Source organism: Rhinatrema bivittatum, chromosome 14, assembly GCF_901001135.1.
Source record: "Rhinatrema bivittatum chromosome 14, aRhiBiv1.1, whole genome shotgun sequence".
In the NCBI taxonomy this organism is placed as follows: Eukaryota; Metazoa; Chordata; class Amphibia; order Gymnophiona; family Rhinatrematidae; genus Rhinatrema; species Rhinatrema bivittatum.
In genome coordinates, this window is record NC_042628.1 from 63,778,140 (window position 1) to 63,803,809 (window position 25,670).

A 25,670-nucleotide genomic window follows, 5' to 3' on the forward strand; every position below is an offset into this window, starting at 1 on the left:
GGATACCATCCATGTGCCTGGCTCCACATTACATTGGTCCCTTCACGGTGCATTGACAGCTAGGTCCCATGACCTGCCAACTCCGCTTGCCTACCTCTCTCAAAATTCACAACTCCTTCCACGTGTCCCTTCTGAAACCTCTTGTCCTCTCCTGGCCCTCTTGGAAGGTTCCCAAAGCCCCGCAGCTGATCGCCGAGGATGAGACCACATACCAAGTCCGTGAGGTCCTTGATGTCAGGAAACAGGGCCGCAAGTGGGAGTACCTTTTAGCCTGGGAAGGTTTCGGCCCTGAGGAAAACTCTTGGGAACCATCCACTAACATTCTTGACAAGGATCTTATCAAGTTGTCCTTGTTGTTTTTTATTCTCATTCCTAAAAACATTCTAGCCTCTTGTCTTCTCCCAGTTCCTTCTTCCCCTGTTTTATTGTAACTTTTTTGCTTCTCGTCACCTGTTAATTGTTCTAGGTTATCACCCCCCTTGTTACTTGTAAACAGGCATGATGTGATTCTATCATGAATGCCGGTATAAGAAAGCTTTAAATAAATAAATAAATAGATAAATAAGTGGTTCCATGTGGATCATCCCGGAAAGCCCGGACTTTCAAGGGGGAGGCCTAAGGGGAGGGGTACTGTTATGTGTGCCGGCCGCGGCTTCCCGTGTCTGGCATCCACCACACATCGCCGCTGCACTGCTGCTTCGGGCCCAGACATGCTGACTGTGGTGCTCAGCCGCTTCTGGGGCTCTTCCCCAGTCTCCTCTGACGACGATGCGCAGATAGGCCTTGCAACCAGGGCCTCCTCGAAGCGCAGGCCCCTCCCCCACTGGACTTCTCTAGGCCCGTGCATGCATTTCCTTCCTGGATTTAAAGGGACTGCAGCAGGAAATTGTCACGGCCCCTCCTGCCGACTCTTCCTTCCCTTTTCCTATTTAAGGCAAGGCCTGGCTCACAGACCTTGCCTTGGCTTCTGGCTTTCTAGTTTCCGTTCCTGTTTCCTTCACATAGGATCTCTCCTGCATTCCCGGTCTAATGACATACTTCTCGAATTCGACCCTCGTTTGGAACCCCGACTACGAGTACTGCCACCTGACCCAACCTATGCCTGGAACCATGACGACGAGTATTGCTGCCTGTTCTGCCCTATGCCTGGAACCACGATCACGAGTATTGCTGCCTGCCACGACCTATGCCTGGGACCTCGACTACAAGCATGGCCACCTGCCCTGACTCTCGCCTATGACTCTACTCTTGTGTCCTCATGCCTGATCCCAGACCCAACCCAAGGCTCCATCCGGCTTCATCTCCTCTTCTTCCAGAGACCCCACATAAGTCCAGCCGGGCCCAGTACCCAAGGGCTCAACTTAAGGGGAACGTGGGCTGCTAGTGGTGAAGCTCCTGCGAGGCTTCTGCACCATCCCGGCCTCGCCTACTGACAGTGAGGACCTATGGAGGTTTCCCCCTCAGGTGGCACCAACTCCACCTTGGGGAAGAGGTCCACCCTCCAAAACATAACAGCATCCTTGAGGTCAAGTGAACACATCCAATCATTGGGCTGTAGGAAGGGCAGGATGAATTTGAGGGACATCATCTTGAATTTCTTCCTGGCCAGGAACATATTTTATTTATTTATTTATTTAAAAGTTTTTATATACCATCATTAAGTTATTTACCATCATAATGGTTTACAATAGGGCACATATATCAAAGAAAAAATAGATCATACTTTAAATAGAGGGTGCCAGTATTATCCGATAACAAATACACATTGGGGTAGATTTTCAGAGCCCTGCTAGCCTAAATCCGCCCAAATCCGGGCGGATTTAGGCGAGCAGGGCCCTGCGCGCCGGTAAGCCTATTTTACATAGGCCTACCGGCGCGCGCAGAGCCCCGGGACTCGCGTAAGTCCCGGGGTTTTCGGAGGGGGCGTGTCGGGGGGCGGGCCCGAACCGCGCGGCGTTTTCGGGGCGTGTCGGGAGCGTTCCGGGGCGGGCCCGGGGGCGTGGCTACAGCCCGGGACAGCCCAGGGGCGTGGCCGCACCCTCCGACCCGCCCCCAGATCGCGTCCCGGCGCGCTAGCGGCCCGCTGGCGCGCGGGGATTTACTTCTCCCTCCGGGAGGCGTAAATCCCCCAACAAAGGTAAGGGGGGGTTTAGACAGGGCCGGGCGGGTGGGTTAGGTAGGGGAAGGGAGGGGAAGGTGAGGGGAGGGCAAAAGAAAGTTCCCTCCGAGGCCGCTCCGATTTCGGAGCGGCCTCGGAGGGAACGGGGGTAGGCTGCGCGGCTCGGCGCGCACCGGCTATACGAAATCGATAGCCTTGCGCGCGCTGATCCCGGATTTTAGCGGATACGCGCGGCTCCGCGCGTATCTACTGAAATCCAGCGTACTTTTGTTGGCGCCTGGAGCGCCAACAAAAGTACGCCTATTCGCGGTTTTTGAAAATCTACCCCACTAAGTATTATATGGTTTATGACATGGAATTTAGATTAATGAAATTCTCATGGGAGAGTATATGTTTTTGCTATTCAACCTGTCGGTTTGTTGACTACGATTATCTGAGGGATAAAATAATTTCCTGTTAGTATCTGGAGATTGTGTATTGAGAGTCCGGATGTCCAGAACTGGACAAAGTCCCCCCGATTTCTTGGAGTTGAGGAACTACTGGGAGTAGAATCCTTGATGGTGCTGAGTGACAGGGACTCGGCGGATGGAATGTTGAAGAAGCAGCTTGGTGACCTGTTCCCTTAGGGAACGGCAGCTTTGTGAGTCGATCTGCTTCATCTGCACTGTGTGGGGAAGGGATGGCGAGGACTTGAAATTAAGGGCGTAGGCTTCTCTGATGATTTTTAGCATCCAACGGTCAGAGGTGATTGCTTCCCAAGAGGGGAGGAAATGGGGAAAGTCTCCCTCCAACAGGTAGCGGTAGAGGCGGCCCGGCTTCTCTAAAAACCCTGAGGGGTTTTGAGGTGTTGTCATTGGGGGGAGGACATGGCTGTCATGGATTACACTGCCAAGAGCAGTTCTGCGAATGCTGAGGTGGTTGCACCCGGGCTGGTGGATAAGGCTGCGGGCAGAAGGGCGGGTATGTCCTGTATGGATGCCTCTGGAAGTAAGATTTCCTTAAGTTGGATAATACCTCTTGGTGGAAGCAGGGTCTGTGGGCGATGTCAGTAGCATGACTGCAACATTCTGTTCTTTGAGCTATGCCACTGTTTCACGTAATTTGTCTCCAAATAGGTTGTCCGGGAGACATGGAAGGTCGGCCAACTTCTCGTGCATGTCTTCTCTGATTGCGCTAGTGAAGAGCCATGCTAAATGTCTGGCCACAATGGCTCCTGCTGTAGCTCAGGCGGATGTAACGAATGCTTCGTATATGGTATGGAGCAAATATCGGAGCCCTTCCTCCAGATCATGGAACTGTTCAGGCGAGTGGTTGTCCAGCGCAGCTGTCATGACTAAAGGTTTCAGAAATTGAAGACACTCGTATAAATATTGAGTGATGTAAAACTGATGTTGTTGGATCTTTGTATTAAGCATACCCACCTGAAAAGTGCATTTGCCGAAATCATCCAGGTACTTGCAGTTCTTCCCTGCAGGGGTGTTGAAGTGTAGCCGTGTCTTCTTCGCCTTCTTCATGGCCAATTCCACCATGACGGAGACATGAGGAAGTTGTTGGAGCACACTATAAAAGAGGGACCTGCCTCATTCAAAATTTGAGGTTGGTCTTGCATGATGTTGGCGGTCCGGAGAAAGGGGACTCCTACATCTTGGTCATCACTACATCCAAGATGGCATGCAAGGGCAAGGCTGTGGGCTCAGATGGCGCCTTGAAGATCTTTAGTATGCTGAGGACTTCCGCCTGAGGGTCCGGCGCCTTCCTGGTCTCTATATTAAGTCTGTTTCCCACTTTCTCTATGAACTTGGAATAGGAGAGGTCTTCTGGAGGGAAAACCGGTTCAGGTTGCTCTTCCAGGGAGTCAGAAGAATAACCAGTCGAAGAGTTTGGAGAGGTGGATGGAGACCGGTGAGGTGAGACATTCCAGGGCAAGGAGCCCTTCGAAGGTGGACTAACAGAACGTGGTTCAGGGCTAGAACTCTCATGCCCAAGCAAAAGTGGGGCCTCAAGAGGAAAAACGTCCCGTGCTCTGTTGGATTGCTTGCCAGCACCTGTTGTTTGATCCTTGAGATCTGTGACATTGCCTGAAAATCCAAGGTATCACAGTCAGGGACAGGCAATGGTTCCCTCGGGAGTATCGCAGCAAGGAGAATATCTGAGTCAGGACCTCTGTGACGAGAACCCGTCTGTTCTGCTCTAGGAGTCTGTTTGTCAAGCTTTGCCAAGGGCTCCTGTAAGTGCGGTGTGGAGTGTCTGCATCGAGACATGGAGGACAAGTTAGAATAGACACGTGAAGACTGAAAAGATCCCATGGATCCCTCTTCTGAAGCAGGACCAGCATGCGAGTCCAGTGGTTCCAGAAACGGAGCAGAGTCAAGTTGTGATCTCACACGGTGGGCCCCACTGTCGGAGGGTCGTGCACACGTGGAGACAGGAGGTGGAGCGTCGGTGACGCGTGGCGTGTTGATGCATCGACCGATGAGGATTTTTTATGCTTGGTGGAGGAGGCATGCTTCAAAGGACAGCCATGCGATCGATGCTTTGACACATGTGCATCGGCCTGAGGTGTGTTGGGCAGGTACATGAGTGTGCCGATGTCAGCCAGCGCCAGCGCCTTCAGAGGCAATAGCTGTTGTGCCGGAGGTGAACCCTTGGCCCTAGGTGGTGTTGACGCTACCCGCAGGGCAAGCCCTATGGGTCTCCACCATCGGAAGGAGGAGCTGGCTGAGCGACGGAGGCAGACTGGAGCTTCGCCAATACCAGCCCAAGTTCCCCGCATGTTGAGTCCTTGGGTGCCGGGGCTGGCTGGTCATAGGTGGTGGTTTTTGCTGAGCACACGTTGGGCAAGAATCTACGTAGGCTCAAGTGTCGGTAGCCAAGGTTGGCCACCAATAAAAGAGTTGGAGAAGTGAGAGTGTCCAGGCGCGTCCTGGATGCCCGGCAATCTTCGAATTGTGCGCCAAATGCAAGACTTTTTCTCAAAGCCAGTGAGGTACCACAGTCTTCCCAGCTGCAACTGTAACAGGAGCAGACAGACAGATACACACGGGGTCAATGATGTGACTAGGTTCTTCAGGAGTGACATCTGGTTCAAAGGAGTGAGATAAAGCGTCTGCCTGGAGATTCTTCTCCGCTGGACGATACTGAAGTTCAAAGTTCAATCTGGAGAAAAACAGCGCCCAGCGGGCCTGGTGAGTGTTGAGACGCTGGGTGTGACTAATATGCTCAAGATTTTTATGGTCGGTGAAAATGGTGAACTTGTGCTGGGCGCCCTCCAACCAGGGATGCCACTCTTTAAGAGCGAGGTTAATCGCAAGTAACTCCCTATCACCGATGCTGTAATTTTGCTCAGCTGGAGAGAACTTACAGGAGTAAAAAGAGCACGGATGGAGGGTTCCTTGGGGCGAGTGCTGACTCAGAATCACCCCAGCCTCTATGGCAGAGGCGTCCGCTTCAACTATGGGGGCGATTTGGATCCGGGTGACGCAAACGGGGGCCAGAGAGGAAAGCGTCTTTAAGTCTCCAGAAGGCAGTGAGGGCTTCAGGTGTCCAATTCTTTGTGTCACTGTCTTTACAAATCATGGCCGCTGCCAGCGAGGAATAGTTGGCTATAAAATGGCGATAGTAGTTCGTGAACCCCAAGAATCTCTGGAGCGCCTGAAGGCCCACAGGCCAGGGCCATTCTTGAATTCCTTTTCGTTTGCTTGGGTCCATCGTGAACCCTTGCCGAGATATTATATACCCTAGGAAGAGTAGGCTTGATTGCTTGAAGAGGCATTTGTCAAGTTTAGCGAATAAATGGTTCTCTCGGAGGCGTTGGAGCACTGTACAGATGTTGGCATGGTGTGTGGACAGATCTTTGGAAAAGATGAGGATGTCATCTAAGTATGCGACAAACTTAGTGTATAAGAGGTCGCGGAAAATCTCGTTTATCATGCGTTGAAATATTGCAGGAGCATTACAAAGTCCAAAAGGCATGACTAGGTACTCGTAATGTCCATCCCTGATATTAAATGCCATCTTCCAGACGTCTTCTGTGTGTATGCGTACCAGGTTATAAGCACCTCACAAATCCAACTTAGTAAACATGGAGGCACGTTGGAGGCAATCGAACAGCTCTGTAATCAGTGGTAAAGGGTACTTGTCTTTATGGGTTATAGCATTTAGCCACGGTGATCAATACTTGGCCTCAAAGACCCATCCTTCTTCGTGACAAAGAAAAAGCCCGCGCCCGTGGGTGAGGTTGAAGGGCAGATGAAACCTTTAGCCAGGTTCTCTTGAATATACCTGTGGGTCTCGGGCACCGAAAGCAGGTATGTCCCACCACTAGGAGGCGTCGTGCCCAGTAGTAGCTCAATGGGACAATCAAACATGCATAGAGGCGGAAGGATATCAGCCTTCTGCTTGGAAAAAACATCTTCAAAATCCACGTATGTAGGCGGAAGATCAGAGGCAGTCACTACCAAGGGAATCGCAGGAGGAGGTGCCACCTTCTTCAGGCATGTCTGATGGCAGGCTGGGCTCCACTCAGTGAGTTGTAGAGTTCCCCAGTCAAACTGGGGAGAGTGACGTTGAAGCCAGGGCAATCCCAAGACCACTGGATGAATGGATTTTTCCAAACGAAGAATTCAGCCTCTTCTTTGAGAAGGCCTCCAGTGAGGAGATGGACAGGTGCCGTCACTAGGGAAATCCTGCCAGGCAATGGTTCACCGTGAATAGAAGCGATGCATATTGGTGTCTCAAGAGGGCGAGTGGAGATACCCAGGAGATGCACCAAGTCCTTAAGGATGAAATTCCCTCCTGCTCCGGAGTCAAATAGAGCCAGGACTGGAAAGGAGCGAGAGTCCCAGGTGAAAGTGACTGGTGAGGACAATTGAGGGGCTGGAGAAGTAGTGCACAAGTTCAGGACCCCAACCGAACTTAGGCCCGGAAGTTTCCTGGATGGACAGGACAAGACTGGAGGCTGTGGCCGGAAGCCCCGCAATACAGGCACAGACCAGAATGCCTCCATCTGAGGCATTCCTCCGGAGACAAGCGCCCTTGACCCAACTGCATGGGCTCTTCCGCTTTAAGCTGCTGATGGCGAGCAGCAATGCTCCATGGTGGATCGTCTGGATGTCCATACTTCTCGGTGATGCTCTTGGAAGCGATGGTTGATACGGCCTGCCAGGTCAACGAGATCCTCAAGGGAGGAAGGTAGCTCATGGGCCACGAGCTCGTCCTTGAGCTGGGTGGACAAACTATCCAGATAGATGGCTCAGAGGCAATCTTCTTGCCATGATAATTCTGTAGCAAGTGTTTGGAACTCAACAGTATAATAATTAAGGGCTTGTTGACCTTGCCGCAAGCATAGGAGACTGAAGCTTGCCACAGCCTGCCTCCCAGGATCACTGAATGTCTGACGGAAGACAGCCATAAAACGAGATAGTTCCTGCAGGAGACAATCTGAATGTTCCCACAGGGGAGAAGCCCATGCCAATGCCTTACCCTCTAGTTGAAAGGTAACCTTTGTGAGTTCATCCTGGAAGATGGATGGCTGCAGAGCAAACTGCTATAGCATTGGTTGATAAACCCTCTGCAGAACTTGGGATCCCCATTGAAACGGGGTGGAGAAGGTAGGGCCAACAGAGCCCTAGAAGGCGAGGGCAATGGCTGGTGGCTGGCTGGAACAGATGTTTGTAGTGAAGGGACTGTGTGGTTATCAAGTTGGGCATGAAGGCACTCGACAGAAGAGGCCAGCACCTCTAAAAACTGCTGCTGTTCCTGGACCTTGGAAGCCAGGCCCGGGATGGCCTGGAGGGCGGATGTCTCCACCTAGTCCATGGCCTTGGCAACCTGTTGCGCTGGAGGTTGACCCTTGGCACGAGGTGGGGTTGACGCTACCCGCAGGGCAAGCCCAATGGGTCCCCACCGTCGGAAGGCAGAGCTGGCTGAGCGACGGAGGCTGACTGGAGCTTCGCCAATACCAGCACACGTTTCCCACAGGTTGAGCCCTTGGGTGCCGGGGCCGGCTGGACTTAGGCGGACCTCTCTCCAAGAACTCCCAGTAGACGACGTAGTATTCAGCCAGGGACCAGCAGTGGTAACAGGAAGGTAGAAGCGGCTCCAGGTGAGGCAGAGATCCAGAGACCCAGGCTCCAATGGAAAACCAGAGGCAAGGACAGGTGGCGCCCGAGTAATAGAAGGCTGGAGCCTGAAAGGCCAAGTCCAGGGCGATACCAGAGGAAGAGGCGGAGAGCAGGCTATCGTCGGGACAAGCAGCAGACAAGGAAAAGCGGTCTAACGAGCGAGGATCAAAACCAGAAGTCAGTCTGAGCGTGGTCAAGCGTAGCAGGGGTCAAAGCCAGAAGTCAATCCAACGAGGAAAGGCAAGGTCTGGGTACGGTTCTGGAGAAGGAACCAGGAACGAAGACAGGATCAGGAACAAGCAACGAGCACACGACAAGCGTGGAGACCTGTTGCCAAGGCAAGGAACTAATTGCTGGGCCCTGCCTATATACAAGGGCCCAGTGATGTCATCATTTGGGGCCGCGGGATGCCACGGCCCCTGTAAAACCCAGCAAGGCGGGCGCGTGCCTAGTGGGCAGCATGGCACTGGATGGTGGCGTCTCCCTGCAGCACTCGTGGGGAGACCTGCCGAGAAACCGGGAAGTCCGCGGAGGAGCCGGGGGTCGGCAGAGGAAGCTTGGGTGCACAAGCAGCTGCCTGCTGCCACGAGGGAGGACTAGCCGAGAGTGGGAGCTAGAAGCCGAGGGTAAGTGGGCCCAGACACGGGCCTGCCGCGGATGGCACACGCAACAATGGCGGCACATTCCCTGATGGTCCATGTGATGGGGCAGTGGTGGGGCGCTGCAGTGGGATGCCTGAGTCGCCTGAAGGGTCCACCAAGGAGGCCCTTTTTTGCTTCAAAGCCTGCCTGTCCTGACTAGACCCAGGAGATGACTGGGCCGATCTGGTGGTGAGGGCATGAGATCCCAATGCCACCTCCTTGACTTTTGTAATCCTTGCGGCCCGCTGTCGTTGGGCCCTGGAGGTCATGTGGCCACAGTCCCTGCGCGAGGCCTGATCATGGTTCGGACCAATGCAGATATAGCACCTGAGGTGGCCATCGGTCGTGGACATGAAATTGCCGCACTGGCAGAACTTAGCCAAATGGCCATAGCATCTTCAAGCTTCTTTTATCTTTTTGATTCGAGGAGGAGAAGCGCTCTGCGTGCTACATGCAACATGGAAGAAAAAGACTGAGGCAAGCTGGGAGTCACGCGGGAAACCGCACGCAGGTGCACATGATCAAAACTCTGTGTACTTGGAGAAGCTCCGTCAATTGGCTGCCCGGAGGACGTCCCAGACAGCAGGGCTAATTCATCCCTGCTTATCTACGTGAAAAAATATATTTTCACAAGTTCCTGGAGGAAAAGTCAATAAACCATTAGCCATGTACAACTGGGGAAGCCATTGCTTATCCCTAGTTATAAGCAAGAAGTACTGTACCTATTCTTTGGGATCCTATTGGGTATTTGTGACCTGTATTGATCAATGTCAGAGACAGGATGCTGGGCCTGATGGACCTTTGTTCTGATTCATTATGGCATTTCTTATGTTCTTATTTCCTTCTAGCTGGAATGGACCATCTAACTTTGTTTCTTTTGACCCCAACAAGCCTGGATTTGCTGTAATCAAAGGGATGATTTCTAATCGGATAACAAATTGCTTGACTTTGTTAGGACATGTCAAGGCTCATAATATTATTTATTTATTACATGGCAGCTGACATTCAATGCCAAGAAGTGCAAAGTCATGCATAAGGGGAGTGGAAATCCGAATGAACTGTATTCGATGGGGGGAGAAAGGCTGATGTGCACGGAGCAGGAGAGAGACCTTGGGGTGATGGTGTCTAATGATCTGAAGTCGGCGAAACAATGTGACAAGGCGATAGCTAAAGCCAGAAGAATGCTGGGCTGCATAGAGAGAGGAATATCGAGTAAGAAAAGGGAAGTGATTATCCCCTTGTACAGGTCCTTGGTGAGACCTCACCTGGAGTATTGTGTTCAGTTCTGGAGACCGTATCTCCGAAGAGACAGAGACAAGATGGAGGCGGTCCAGAGAAGGGTGACCAAAAAGGTGGAAGGTCTTCATCAAATGACTTATGAGGAGAGATTGAAGAATCTAAATATGTACACCCTGGAGGAAAGGAGGAGCAGAGGTGATATGATACAGACTTTCAGATACTTGAAAGGTTTTAATGATCCAATGACAACGACAAACCTTTTCCATAGGAAAAAAATCAGCAGAACCAGGGGTCACGATTTGAAGCTCCAGGGAGGAAGATTCAGAACCAATGTCAGGAAGTATTTCTTCACGGAGAGGGTGGTGGATGCCTGGAATGCCCTTCCGGAGGAAGTGGTGAAGACCAGAACTGTGAAGGACTTCAAAGGGGCGTGGGATAAACACTGTGGATCCATAAAATCAAGAGGCCGTCAATAAAGAGTGGGTGGCTCGCCAGAATGACGGCTACTGCCTGGAGATAATACCCTTATTCAATAAACATACACATGGTTACTGTGACTCCAACATCACTCTAAGCTACAACAGCAAGAGGAAATGTGGAAAAAAGGATTCGCACTCACAAAGTGGGGAGTAGCTGGCTTGTTACGGCGGTTACTACCCCAAACCAAATAAGCCTGATACTTCACTTTCAATACATATCCAGCATAGCTCTCTGCTTCAACGGCAGGGGAGAAGAAAAACTGATACTTCACGCATAGCTCTCTGCTTCAACGGCAGGGGAGAAGAAAAACTGATACTTCACGCATATCCAGCATAGCTCTCTGCTTCAACGGCAGGGGAGAAGAAAAAAGGATTCGCACTCACAAAGCGGGGAGTAGCTGGCTTGTTACGGCGGTTACTACCCCAAACCAAATAAGCCTGATACTTCACTTTCAATGCATATCCTGCTTCAACCGCAGGGGAGAAGAAAAACTAATACTTCACGCATATCCAGCATAGCTCTATACTTCAACGGCAGGGGAGAAGAAAAACTGATACTACACGCATATCCAGCATAGCTCCCTGCTTCAACGGCAGGGGAGAAGAAAAACAACCAATAAGGGCTGAATAACACAGTCTGGGTAAAACAAATAAACATGGGTGTAGCTTGCTTATTGCGGCGGTTACTACCCCTACTACCCCTAACTAATCAAGCTTGATATTTCACTTGGTTGCAGCTCCATCACTGCTCTCTACATTAATGGTGGGGGTGGAAGGGAAATAGAACCAAAGAGCTAAGAGAAACAGATAAGTATGAGAAAAAAATGTGAAGCTTGCTGGGCAGACTGGATGGGCCGTTTGGTCTTCTTCTGCCGTCATTTCTATGTTTCTATGTTTCTATATTTATTTGTGGCTTTTATATACCGAACTTCGTCAATAGACATCAGATCGGTTTACAATAAAACTTTAAATTCAGCAAACAGAGGCTTTACATAGAACTTATAAGAAAACAGTGATTAAAACTATAAAATTTGTAACAATACTTAATACTGAATCTAAAAGAATGTTATTGGGAAACAGAGATAAAGTTGAGGGAAATGGTTGGGGGAGAGCCATGAAGGGAAAAATTGGGGTGGGGAGGGGAATAAGTAATGCATAGGTTAAATGGAACTATTTACAAAAATACATTTGTTTGGCTATATGGATAATTAAATAAAAGGTGGGGTTACAGAATTGTTGCGACTGTGTGAAATAGGCATCATATACAAGACTGTACATTTAAGACTGGAGGATCTGTCAGGGGTAGGGACTTGGGAAGGTGGTGCCTTGATGGATGGAGGAGAGGGGTGAAGGGAGGTATGGAATTAAGAGGGTCTGTAGGTGGGCTGAGAGGAGGTGAATGAGGAAAAACATTGAGTGGGGGGGGGGGGGGGGAGAAGACAGCAACAAAGATAGTGTAGTGAGGCAAAAAGAGTATAGATTAGAACTACAGTGGTCCTGTTAAGATCAATCTTCATTAATAAAAGATTCCCAATTGTATGACTCTTATTCTGCTTGTCCTCAGTATAGCAAAGCTGCTCATCTGTAATGAGTGTTCTCCAAGGACAGCAGAATAATCAATCACACATAACCCTTCCTTCCATTTTGGAGTGGACTCACTTTAAGCTATTATGTTAGACCACAGAGGCTAGTAAGTCCTGCACATTTTCAGAAAAAGCTTCTCTAAACTTTTCTAGAACTCTGAGAAATGCTGTATGTCAATGCCATCAGATGATGTCACCCATTTATGGAACTGATTATCCTAATCTCCTCCAACACCCATTAAAGCTAAGCAACTATGCTATACTGACCACCCTTTCTCACTTCCTTGTGTTTATGAATATACTTGACTGACTCAGCTGATTTAAAACTGCAAAATAAACCATTATTTATTTCAAGAACTATGTGCCACAGTTAGAATTCCTGAAAAGGGTTGCAGAGATCACCCTTTTGGAAAAAGTTTACCTATGCACACAAAGGAGAACCTGGCAGCTTATTGGACTTTGGCATGGAAGGGGGGAAGGGTAGGAGGAATATTTCAGCATTGATTTATTTTTTTGCCTTTCTTCTGGTGCAGTACTGCTCTTGTGGCAGGAATTGCTTGATATTCATAATTAAAGCTGGCCTGTCTTCTGCAAATAATGTTTCATTTTTAGAAATTAGAAATATAATTTAAAGAAAAAATGTGGGTACTTTGCAGCTACTTTTCCTATCTTTTCCCCAGGTGAAAGTTTTTGCAAATTGTCAAAACCATTGGAAGTAACAGGGGCTATATAAATCAGCTTCCTTTCGCGCTAATTTCGCCTGTCCCTGCTGCAGGGCAAAACCTGCTCCATCGGCGCCGCCCCGTTTGGGAACCAAGCCCCGCCGATCACCAGAGCCCACGCTCGCTGCCTCCAACCGCCCGGGACCCTCCCCTCGAACCACGTGGGACCCGCAGCCGGCATTCGCATAACAAGCAGCACTCCCTAATTCAGAAGCCAGAAGGCAGAAGTCACAGAAAGCACAAACGGAACTGACGTACCCAAAAGCCAGGTAAGAGCCCTTTAAATCAGGGCTCTCCCTTCCGGCGTCGCGCGCCGAAGGAGCGCGACAAAGGGGCCAGCCCCTTTGTGCGCCCCTTCGTGCAGCTCCGAGGATAGCTGCCAGTATTTCAATTTGCTTCTAAGTGCATTCTAATCACCCTTCCACTTCTTCACGTCGGGTCCCATAAGACACACGAGACCCGACCCCACGGTGCCCAGCCCCACTTCAACCCTATTAGTCGCTCCCCCTCTCCTCACCTTTAGACACCAAATATGTGCACATTTACAATCCCGATCATCCGCTACAGCAGGAGGTACTCTATTAACAAGACCACCTTACCCCCAAACCCTCAAAAAAGACTCATTCCAATTATGATCTCACCCCTGAACCAACTGCTGGGTCTCACATTATTCTCCTTATCTCTGCTTAATGCTCAATCCCTCTCGAAAAAAACTCACCTTCTTTATGACTTCCTTACGGACTCACAACCGGATTTATGTGCCATCACTGAAACATGGTTAAAGCCAGAAGACACAGTACTAATCAACCAACTCCCTCTACATATGTATGATATCTTCTCTATCCCCAGGCAGAGAAAGAGAGGAGGTGGCCCACTGCTAGCCGCGAACAACAAATTAGGGTTGTCGCTTCAGTTCAAATATACATCTCCCTCCTTAGAATTTGCGGTCTTCAAATCCACCCATCTTCAAATTGGCCTCACTTACGCCCCCCCTGGGCGCCTAGAATTGGATTCATCCCCTCTAATAGAACATATAGCCAAACACATCAACACAGACTCTCCTGCCATACTTTTGGGGGATTTTAACCTACATGTGGATGTGACGCCACTCTCCTCCAGCTGTGAAGCGTTCCTCAACACTCTCAACTGTATGGGGTTCAAACAAATCATTAATGCACAAAGCAGGACACACTCTGGACTTAATTTTCATCAATGAGAACCTCTCCCCTTCATCACACACAACCTGCTCCACAATACCCTGGTCGGACCACAAGCTGATCTCCACCACGCTGAAAAACCACCTTCCCATCCACACATCCAAGCAAGAAACCACGATCCAATTCAGGAAAATGTGCAACCCGGACATCATCAGCACACAACTGGAGTCAGAGCTAGAACACCTGCACCTGTCGGACACAGACTCGGCTACATCCTCCTGGGTCAAAATCACCAATAAAATAGCAGATCTTACCTGCCCTCTAACCACCAAAGTCCTTCAAACTAACAAAGACAACAGAAAACCCTGGTATACTCCGCAACTAAAAAACATCAAGCGAGAACTAAGACGTAGAGAACACATATGGCGGAAAAACCCTTCAGCAAGTAATCTGACAGCCTTCAGAAATCTTATGCACCAATACAGGACCTCCATCCTTCACACAAAGAAATAATTTTTCTCCAAGAAAATACACCACTTCATATTCGACCAGAGAGCCCTTTTCTCACTTGTATCATCCCTCACCAAGCCTTCCCCATCGTCCATTCCAGTTGATCAAGCAGCAAGCAAAGCCGCCGAACTAGCCACATTCTTCAAGGAAAAGATCAACAAGCTCATTGCGCCGCTCAAGGATAAGAGAGTCCATTTGCAGCTACCCCGCATCACCTCGGAGGCTAACCTAACTTCAAACATGGAAACTTTCGAGTCTACCTCAACCTTAGAGATAGAAAACATTCTAAAGAAGCTCAAACCAACAACACACCCCTGGGATACGATCCCCACCAACCTTCTCGTCTCTATCCCGAATGTCATCTCAAAACCCATTGCAGAGATCATCAACTGCTCCCTACCACAAGGTCAAGTTCCAGACCCTCTGAAGGTTGCTATCCTCAAACCCTTGCTAAAAAAACCAAACCTATCTCCAGACAACCCAGCCAATTTCCGCCCGATAGCAAACCTCCCGTTCATCTCGAAAATCCTGGAAAAAATAGTAAATAAACAACTTTCAGAATTCCTAGACCAAAACAAAATTCTATCTCCCTCACAGTACGGTTTCCGCAAATCCTGTAACACAGAATCCCTCCTCATCTCTTTAACAGACTCCATTCTCCTGAATTATGACAAAAAACGGCCTTGTCTACTAATTCTCCTAGACCTATCAGCGGCGTTTGATACTGTGAATCACGCCATACTCTTAGATAGACTAGAGGAGATCGGCATTAAAGGTACCGCACTCAGTTGGTTCAGGTCATTCCTTCAAAACCGTTTCTATAAGGTCAGAATCAACAATAAAGAGTCACACCCCGTCAGATCTACTTTGGGTGTCCCACAAGGATCCTCACTATCTCCAACTTTATTTAACATCTACCTACTCCCGCTTTGCCAGCTCCTCTCCAAACTAAACCTAATTCATTATTTATACGCAGACGACGTCCAAATCCTTATACCGATTACAGAATCATTAGACAAAACCCTAGATTTCTGGAACACCTGCCTTCAATCCATAAAGAACCTCCTATCAAGCCTAAACCTGGTCCTGAACACAGACAAGACAGAACTACTCCTACTCACCCAAGATGGAAACTACTCACAGACCAACACACACCTCGCTTATCAACCTGTTCTCTCCCCTCAAGTAAGAAACCTTGGTGTCATATTGGATAATCAACTGAACCTCAAAAGCTTCATCAACAACACCACAAAGGACGGCTTCTTTAAACTTCAAGTCTTAAAAAGATTAAGACCCCTCCTCCATCACCAGGACTACCGGACAGTTCTCCAGGCAATCGTCTTTTCAAAAATTGATTACTGTAACTCGCTCCTCCTCGGCCTTCCCGCCAACTCCATCAAACCATTACAGATGCTACAAAATGCCTCAGCCAGAATTCTGACCAAGACGAACAGACGAGAACACATTACTCCAATCTTGCAGAAACTGCACTGGCTACCTATCAAATTTAGAATCTTATACAAGACCATAACGATCATGCACAAAGCCATTCACAACACTGCCCCACTGGATCTCAAGTTCCCTCTTCAGCCAAGAATACCCTCCAGACCGGTGAGATCAGCATATAGAGACACCCTTCAAGTACCCTCAATCAAAACAGCTGTAAGAAAGAGAGAGCTTTCCGCCGCTGGCCCAGCTCTTTGGAACTCACTCCCGCCGGAAATCAGGCTCGAAAGATGCACAATCTCATTCAAAAAGAGACTCAAAACTTGGCTGTTCATCCAAGCATTCCCTGACTCAGTAGAACAGTAGAGCCTCCTATTTATCACCATAGAATCTGGGAGTCTTCTGCTCCAGAATTAAACACCACTGACTTTGATGCTTAATTCAGCCTTTTTTCCAACAAATGTTTTAATATACAAGGGGCATGGTGTCCCACCCAGACATCGGCCCAGTTTTTTTCCTTTAGTTTAAGAATCGGCTAGTTTCTCCCTATTTATTTCTCGCACCAGATCCAAGTTCAAGCTTCCTTGTTTTAATGTAATGCCTTGTTCGTGCAAATTCTATGGTTATATGTAAACCGAATTGATTTGTAACTTGTTACAAGAATATCGGTATATAAGAGTCCTAAATAAATAAATAAATATATATATAGCTGTGGTAGGGCACTATCCTGGGCAAACATAAATTCAAAATAGGAGCAGCTAAATTTGAGTCTGAGAGCTCCTGCAGGTGGATACAGAATGCACATGTATGAGAGCTAATAGCCTATTTGGGGGCCAGCTTGTGGCTGAAAAGCGGAGGACATTAATGGAATGTCTATGGTGGTGGTTCCTCCTGCACCATCCAAATATCTTATTTGAATCATTCCAGACATACATGAGATACTCAGCACAAAGATGTATGCTATTACGATTGTTATTCAGCAAAACTGGAGAAATTACTTACCTGATAATTTTGTTTTCCTTAGTGTAGACAGATGGACTCAGGACCAATGGGTATAGTGTACTCCTGATAGCAGCTGGAGATGGATCAGATTTCAATCTGACGTCAGTTCTAGTACATATACCCCTGCAGGAAGTGCAGCTCTTCAGTATTCTCCTCGAAAAGCAATTGTGGATATATGAATGACTGAATAACTTAATTAACTTTATAACTTAGTTAACTTGATTAATTTGAACTGTTTGAATTGATTGTAGCTGGAGACCGCCAGTGCCCTCAACCGAGAAAGATCGACACCCGGTAGGATGGGTGTCCTAATTGTAGGAAAGCCTGGCTTACCCGTGAATAACTCGCTCTTGGGGATGTCGCCTGAGAATTCCATGAATGATGGCAGCCGTGGGTGGGATGCTGAGTCCATCTGTCTACACTAAGGAAAACGAAATTATCAGGTAAGTAATTTCTCCATTTACTAGCATGTAGCAGATGGACTCAGGACCAATGGGATGTATAAAAGTTACTCCTGAACCGGGTGGGAGGCTGCCCGTGGCCCATTTAGTACTGCCCTTGCAAATGCTGTGTCCTCTCGAGCCTGAACATCCAGGCGGTAGAATCTGGAGAAGGTGTGGATGGAGGACCATGTCGCCGCCTGACAGATCTCGGTGGGAGACAGCATCTTGGTTTCCGCCCAGGACACTGTCTGGGCTTTAGTGGAATGGGCCTTGACTTGTAAAGGCGGCGGCTTGCCTGCTTCTACATAGGCCGCCTTGATAACTTCCTTGATCCAGCAGGCTATGGTTGCTCGCGAGGCCGCTTCCCCTTGCTTCTTCCCGCTGTGAAGGACAAATAGATGGTCCGTCTTTCGTATGGATTCCGACCTTTCCAGGTATCGGACTAGGAGTCTGCTGATGTTGAGGTGGCGCAGACGGCGAGATTCTTCTGAATTCTTATGCTCATTTGGCAATGGTAGCAAGATGGTTTGGTTGAGATGGAACTGAGAAACCACTTTGGGGAGGAAGGACGGGACCGTGCGTAACTGGATGGTTGACGGAGTGAGTCTGAGGAACGGCTCCCGGCAGGACAGTGATTGTAATTCGGAGATACGACGGGCCGAGCAGACTGCCACCAGGAAGGCTGTTTTCAATGTTAATAGTCGGAGAGACAGGCCACAAAGAGGTCTGAAGGAGGCTCCTGCTAAGAAATCTAGGACCAGGTTGAGGTTCCATAGAGGCACCGGCCACTTTAGGGGTGGTCGGATCTGCTTGACTCCTTTCAGGAAGCGGGAGACATCCGGGTGCGAGGCTAGGCTGCCGCCCTCACTCTTGGTTCCATAGCATGACAATGCGGCCACCTGTACCTTGATGGAGTTGAGAGACAATCCCTTCTGTAGGCCGTTCTGCAGGAATTCCAAAATCGCGGGAATTTTGACAGAGTGTGGAATGTCGTCGCGGTCCTCACACCAGGCTTCGAATACTCTCCAAATCCTTATGTATGTTAGGGATGTGGATAACTTGTGTGCTCAGAGTAGGGTGTCAATTATTGTCCCCGAGTATCCGCTCTTCCTCAGGCGAGTCCTCTCAATGGCCAGGCCGTAAGAGAGAATCAAGCTAGATCCTCGTGGAGGATCGGCCCTTGTTGGAGCAGATCCCTGTGTGGCGGTAGCGGGAGAGGGCTCCCTGTCAAGAGTCTTCACATGTCTGCATACCACGGTCTTCTTGGCCAGTCCGGGGCCACTAGAAGTACTGGTCCCTTGTGGTGTTCTATCTTGTAGATGATTGCACCCAATAGGGGCCACGGTGGGAAGGCGTATAATAGAGTTTCTTGTGGCCAGGTCTTTACCAGGGCATCGATTCCCTGGGACTGAGGTTCCCATCTGCGGCTGAAGAAGCTGGGCACTTGGGCGTTGGACCGGTTTGCCAGGAGGTCCATGGTTGGTGTTCCCCAACGGTTTACTATCAATTGGAATGCTGTGGTCGACAGTTTCCATTCTCCTGGGTCTAGACTTTCTCTGCTGAGGTAATCCGCAGCGACGTTGTCTTTCCCGGCGATGTGGACAGCCGAGATCTCTTGAAGGTTTGCTTCTGCCCATGACATTAGGGGGTCTATTTCCAGAGACACCTGTTGGCTTCTGGTTCCTCCCTGACGGTTGATGTAGGCCACTGTTGTGGCATTGTCCAACATGACTCTGACTGATTTGTTTCGGGGTCTGTGACCGAATCGTAGGCAGGCTAGTCTGACTGCCCGGGCTTCTAGGCGATTGATGTTCCATCCCGACTCTTCTTTGTTCCATTGCCCCTGGGCGGTTAGCTCCTGGCAGTGTGCTCCCCATCCTCATAAGCTGGCATGCATGGTGAGCAGAATCGAGGTTGGTGAGGATAGCCTCACTCCCTGGCTCAGATGGCCTTCTTGTAGCCACCATTGTAGTTGGGTCCGAACTTTATTTGGTAGCTGAAGACGTACGGTGTAGTTCTGGGACAGCGGATTCCATCGTGATAGTAGGGAGCGCTGTAGGGGTCTCATATGAGCTCTTGCTCATGGCACTACTTCCAGTGTGGATACCATGAGGCCAAGGATTTGGAGGTAGTCCCATGCCGTGGGACGAAGCTCGCTCAACAGGATTCACAACTGGGTCATCAGTTTTGATCTCCTTGTCGGTTTAAGGATGACCTTGTCTTGTTTGGTGTTGAACCGAGCTCCCAGATATTCTAGAGATTGGGAGGGCTGCAGACAGCTCTTGTTTGAGTTGACCACCCACTTGAGGCTCTCCAGTAGAGTTTTGACTCTGTTGGTCACCTGGTGACTTTCCTCTGGGGACTTCGCCCTGATCAGCCAATCATCTAGATAAGGGTGTACGAGGATTCCTTCCTTCCTCAGTGTTGCTGCCACTACCACCATGATTTTGGTGAACGTCCAGGGTGCTGTGGCTAACCCGAATGGTAGTGCCCAGAACTGGTAGTGGTGGCCCAGGATCGTGAAGCGTAGAAAGTGCTGAGGCTCTTGATGGACAGGAATGTGTAGGTATGCTTCTGACAGATCCAGGGATGTAAGGAACTCTCCCGGTTGTATCGCCCTTATTACCGAGCGTAGGGTTTCCATGTGGAAGCGAGGAATCTTCAGGTGGCGGTTGACCCACTTGAGGTCCAGGATGGGCCGGAATGTTCCTTCTTTCTTGGGAACGATAAAATAGATGGAATAATGTCCAGTATTTATTTGTTGTGCGTGCACCGGTGTTATAGCCTCTAAGGCTAGTAATCTGGTCAGTGTAGCTTCCACTGCCATCCTCTTGGAAGGGTCGTGGCAGGGGGATTCCACAAACTTGTCCAGAGGGAGGTGGTGGAAATCCAGGTAATATCCTTCTCGAATGATGGCTAGGACCCACTTGTCCGAAGTTATCTCGACCCATCTTTGGTAGAATAGGGCAAGTCTGCCCTCTATGGCTTCTTCCTTTAGACGGGTCGTCTGAATTTCATTGTGGGGTGCGGCTGGGACCTGGGCCTGAGCCGGCTCCCTTTTTGTTGTGCTTGTTCCAAAAGGACTGGCTCCTGCCTGCGGGGCGAGCCACTTGATATGTGCTTCTGTATGGGTTGAAGCGCTGTGATCCTCTGCCCCTGGAAGTTCGGAGGTAGGGTCGCTGGTTTCTCTTATTCCTGTCCTCCGGTAGCCGCAGCAGTGGGGATTCGCCCCATTTGTTGGCTAGCTTCTCTAGATCGTTTCCGAACAGGAGGGGTCCCTTGAAGGGCATCCTTGTGAGTCTCATTTTGGACGATGCATCGACCGACCAGTTTCGGAGCCAGAGTTGTCTTCTGGCTGCCACGGCTGATGACACTCCTCTAGCTGTGGTACGCACTAGTTCAGAAGCAGCATCTGTGAGGAATGATACTGCTGGTTCCAGGGCTTCCCCGATCTGCGATAAGCAGGCGCGTGTCACCATGGCACAGCAGGCCGCGATCTGTAGGGACACAGCGGAGACGTCAAAAGACTGTTTGAAGATGGATTCCAGATGTCTGTCTTGAGCATCCTTGAGTGCTGCTCCTCCCTCAACTGGGATAGTAGTGCGCTTCGAGACCACGCAGACCATGGCATCCACTTTTGGACATGCCAGATCTTTGGCAGCTGGATCCAGAGGGTACATGGCTGCCAGGGCATGCCCCCCTTTGAACATAGTCTCCGGGGCTTCCATTCCAGGTCAATTAGCTGCTGGATGGCTTGTAATAGTGGGAAATGTCGGGAGGTCTGACGGAGTCCCTCTAGGAGGGAATTTGTCTTAGGTTCCACCGAGGCACTTGTGCCCGGGATAGCGAGCTCTTTCAAGCTGTGTGTGACCAGGTCTGGAAGCTCGTCCTTGGTGAAGAAGTGCCTCATGGTTCGGTGGGGCTGGGTCCCTGGGGGGAGTTCCCCTTCCTCCAGCGGTTCTGAACCCTCATCTGAGTTGTCCGTGTTACCAAAGGTGGAGCTTCTGGGCGGTGGAATCACTTCTCTGGGTATAGAGGGTCCCAGGATGTTGAGGTCCTCTGGCGGAGGTTGTGGCCGTATTATCGGAGGCCCCGGCTGCATGTGGACGAAGGTATGCAGGCCTTTGAAGAATTCCACCCAGGAGATAGATGCTGGGTCTAAATTAAAAGGCGCTGTGTCCCTGGGGAGCCCTGTTTGAGGGAGGCTCCCGCTGGGGGACGCTAGGTCCGGCGTACTGTTTGAGAAGCTGGAACCCGGTACTGGTTGGGGAGGGCCATGGGCTGGATCCCCCAGGGCCTCCTCGCACTGTATACAGAGGGCCGTGGCCTCCTCATGCTGTGCAGCTCTAATGTGGCATGCTGGCCAAAGGCCCTGAGCCTTGAGCTTTTTCTCCGGTGGTGCCATGGCTTGTGAGCATAAAATACAGGGCCTGGGTGGCTTAGTTATGCGCTCCGGTATATCGAAGTTGTGTGTGTAGGATTGGTACATGCTCAGAGAGATGTGTGCACTGTTGTGCGCACAGATCGAAGTTATGCGCCCAGCCCAGTAAGCGTGTAGCTATGCGCATCGCTTGTGCGCACGGTACTTGGGCGAGTGACGTTGTGGGCACAAGATGATTAACTAATTCATAAATAATTAATAAATAAATAATTCATAAATCCATCCATCACCAACTCAACCTTGAAATACCCTTCAAACTTCATTCCTCCAACAGGCCAATTAGAGATAATCATAAAGGTACTTTGAATTACCCCCCAACTAAAGCTTCACGCCTTTCCTCGACCAAAGACCGAGCTTTTTCAATACCAGGTCCATCTATTTGGAACAACATTCCTTCAAGCCTCCGATTAGAACCCTGTCTCATTACGTTCAGAAAAAAACTTAAGACGTGGCTATTCCACCAAGCCTTCGATGATCCTCCAGACAATCCTTAGTCATCTTTTTCCTCACTTGGACGTAGAAGATTAAAGTCCTCCAACCATTCAAACGAAGGACTCTGGCACTCACTGATTAAAGCATCTTTTGCTCTAATCCAAATTCCTTTTTGTATTATGCTTCTTTAATTACCTTTTGCCTTTAACTTTCTTCCAGCTCTTAAGCTTCCCAAGTTTTTTACTCCTTGTTAAATGTAACTTTACCTTATTCACTTCTCTTGTTAATTACTTTTATTTATTGCTTCAGTTATACCCTTGTTTTATGTAAACCGATCCGATATGGTTTTTACTATGAAGGTCGGTATAAAAAAGTGTTAAATAAATAAATAAATAAGACAGGGCGGCGAACAGGTCAAGATGGTGACGGCGACCACGCAGACAATATGGCGACCACCTCAGAGGGTCTCCACGTGGGAGGACCCTTGGATCTGACTGGGTTCTAGCCCTGCTAGGGCAGATCAACCCGGTGGCACTGACACCGGCTGGCGACCTGTGCGACTCTTCGAGTTCGGAGACCGGAGACTTTTAAATAGATTTCTACCTTACCTTGTCTCGGCGCTTCCCGGTCTCGTTCCGGGTGGTCTCCAGCTGCTGGGGGAGAGGGAAAATGCTTTCACCGCCGCCTCAAAGTTGCACCCGCTGCCTCTCAGCCTCACCGGATGTCGGGGGCTAGGTCCACGCGAAGGGTCGGCCGCGGGACCGAGGCTTACCTCCGAGGGATTGCGGAAATCACCTCGGGAATTCTCAACTGGGGGAGGGATCCAAGAGGTGTCACTGCAGGAGAGCGGGGCTCGTCTGTAGAGGTAAGATTTCTTCTTGTTTTGGGTTTCTTTGGTAAATTACTTTAACGCTGTGCTAGCGTGCATAAAGTCCCGAACTGCTATGGAGACGGAAAATACTGAGGAGCTGCACTTCCTGCAGGGGTATATGTGCTAGGACTGATGTCAGATTGAAATCTGATCCGTCTCCAACTGCTATCAGGAGTACACTATACCCATTGGTCCTGAGTCCATCTGCTACACGCTAGGAAAACAAATGTTTCCCACTATTTAGCCCCCAGACACTAAACAGATTTTGAGTGAATTAACCCCTTAATTTTTCTTTAATTTAAAATATATTGACCAGGAATATCTGATTAAGAAAAATATCTAGCATTTAGCTTGATCCCAGAAATATACTGAAGGGTACTTGTTCAAGGTCAAACAGAGTCAGTCTGTAGTACAGCAGGATTAGAAACAAGGCACAGGGACGTAATTGGTTAACCCTAAAGTCCTGTTCCCTCATGATGCTAAACTTGCCCTATCTTCTCTAGGTCTCTTACCGTTTGCCATTGTCTGGACTTTTTTGCCAAAGTAGAAAAAAAACAGGGCAGTGAAGAATACGATAATGACAGTCCCAATGATACTCCAACTGACAATCCCAAAGTCCCGTTGTTTGGCAACTGCTGTAAAAAGAGAAAGAAATGTGATATTCCAGTTCCTGGGTGTACCTATCACATTTTCTTTTGACAACAGAGAACATGGCATAACAGTTTGGCCAAAGTCTCTGATAAAGTGAATGGGAGTTTGTGTGCTACTTCCAGACTCTACACCCAATGCTCCCAGTCAGGTAACTTCCTAATCTGTGTTTGCCCACCTCTTACAAAGAACACCTCCCCTTCCTGTATCAGGTTTTCTGCATTAACAGTCGTATAATAACATTTTCAATTAAATAACTGATGCAAAATATGTTACTTTTCTTGGGGCTGCCCTGTTTATTTGCATTCAGGCACTGGATCTTGATGGTGCTTTTGGGGTCCCCTTGGACCTCTCGGAGAATTAATGTGCTTTTTGCTCTATGTCCATAAGCAGCAGATAACAACTCCATGGTACGGTTGCTGTAATTTCCAGTGACAATTTCCTTATTAATCTGCCACAACACCACTGGCGGAGGCATAGACTGGATCCAACAGGTGCAGATTATCCTTTTACGCTTCTCTTTACAGTTTGATTTTAGCCAGTCTCCAAATTCAGGCCACTGACCAATAGGCTCTGGCCTTCCTAAAATAAACAAATTAGCACCTTAAAGTCAGCTTTTTATCTTTGAAACAGGTTACATTATAGTTCAACTGCATCTGCTAAATACAGTGTCTATTCCATACAAAAAATTACCAGATTCTGTCAAAGTGCCAATCACTGCATTTCCCAGAGTCTATGCTGCAGAATAGAACAGTGGACTATTCTATCCATAGCAGCTGCTGAGATAAACTAGATAGGCAAATTAATTATATGCAGGGGAGGATAATAGTGTCACTCTGTAACCTTTTCCCAGCAGGGATCTTCACATCCATTTGATTACAGCAAGTTTAGCAACAAAACTTTGAATGGACTTTTTATGGGCTTTGGCCCACACCAGACAGAAGCAGACCGTACTTCTGCAGTCCAAGTTATGCAGGGTTTATTCATCTTTATGAACATTTATTTATTTATTTATTTAACACTTTTATATACCGATATTCATGTAAGAAATTACATATCACTTCGGTTTACAATATAACAATAACTAGCATATACGAGTGCTTTTACATTTAACAAGGAATAAATAACTTGGAGCAATGGAATAGGTATCAAAACAACATTTAAATAGTGAGGTCTTTCATGATGCCAGAAAATAGCTGGCAGAAGATCTGAGGGCATCGCGAAGTAACTTAGGGTGAGGGATATGAACACAATAGGAGAATCATCTGCAAGGTTGCTGCCCAAAGCGCTATACTGTTGGTATGAAGGAAAAAACATACTAAGAAGAACCCGTACGTAGATGAAAGGCTTGGCCGAACAGCCAAGTTTTGAGTCTCTTTTTGAAGGTCCGGTGGCAATGTTCCATGTGGCCTGGGAAAAAAATGGATTATTCAGTCACAGCGTTTTCCCCATAGAAACATGCTACTTACCCTTTACTTTTAAGGCGACGGTTTTCTGCGTGGAGATTCCCACTGCAGGAAAATACACCACACAGGTCAGTGTTTTGTTTTGATCATCTATAGATGGGGTGAAGGTGATCCTGGATGTGTAAGTGACTGATTCATCTTTGTTTAAAAATGAGTGCTTGCTGCTGGAATTATCTGTATTTAAAGTTCCTGTCCAGATGAAGTTGGGGCCTGTTCCTTTACATCTCCCTGGAGCTGTGCATTGGGCATCCACTGGATCATCTTCATTCAGCAATGCGGGAAGTGAGAATTCAGGCTCCTCTGAGAGTTCTAAACAAAAGACACAAAAAACCCGCTACATCCAAGACCT

At 48.8% G+C, this 25,670-nt stretch overlaps 1 protein-coding gene across 2 annotated transcripts in view; it reads right to left on the minus strand.

Annotated features, from left to right (window-relative positions):
- The window catches only part of LOC115076251 (sialic acid-binding Ig-like lectin 12), a 248,706-nt gene that overhangs the window by 109,988 nt on the left and 113,048 nt on the right, over positions 1-25,670 (minus strand). For both annotated transcript variants that reach the window (XM_029577489.1, XM_029577488.1), the window contains 3 exons: positions 25,325-25,630; positions 24,132-24,437; positions 23,720-23,842 (listed from right to left, as the gene is read on the minus strand). In XM_029577489.1, coding sequence (XP_029433349.1) covers positions 23,720-23,842; positions 24,132-24,437; positions 25,325-25,630 — 735 coding nt within the window. The remainder of the gene's footprint in view (positions 1-23,719; positions 23,843-24,131; positions 24,438-25,324; positions 25,631-25,670) is intronic.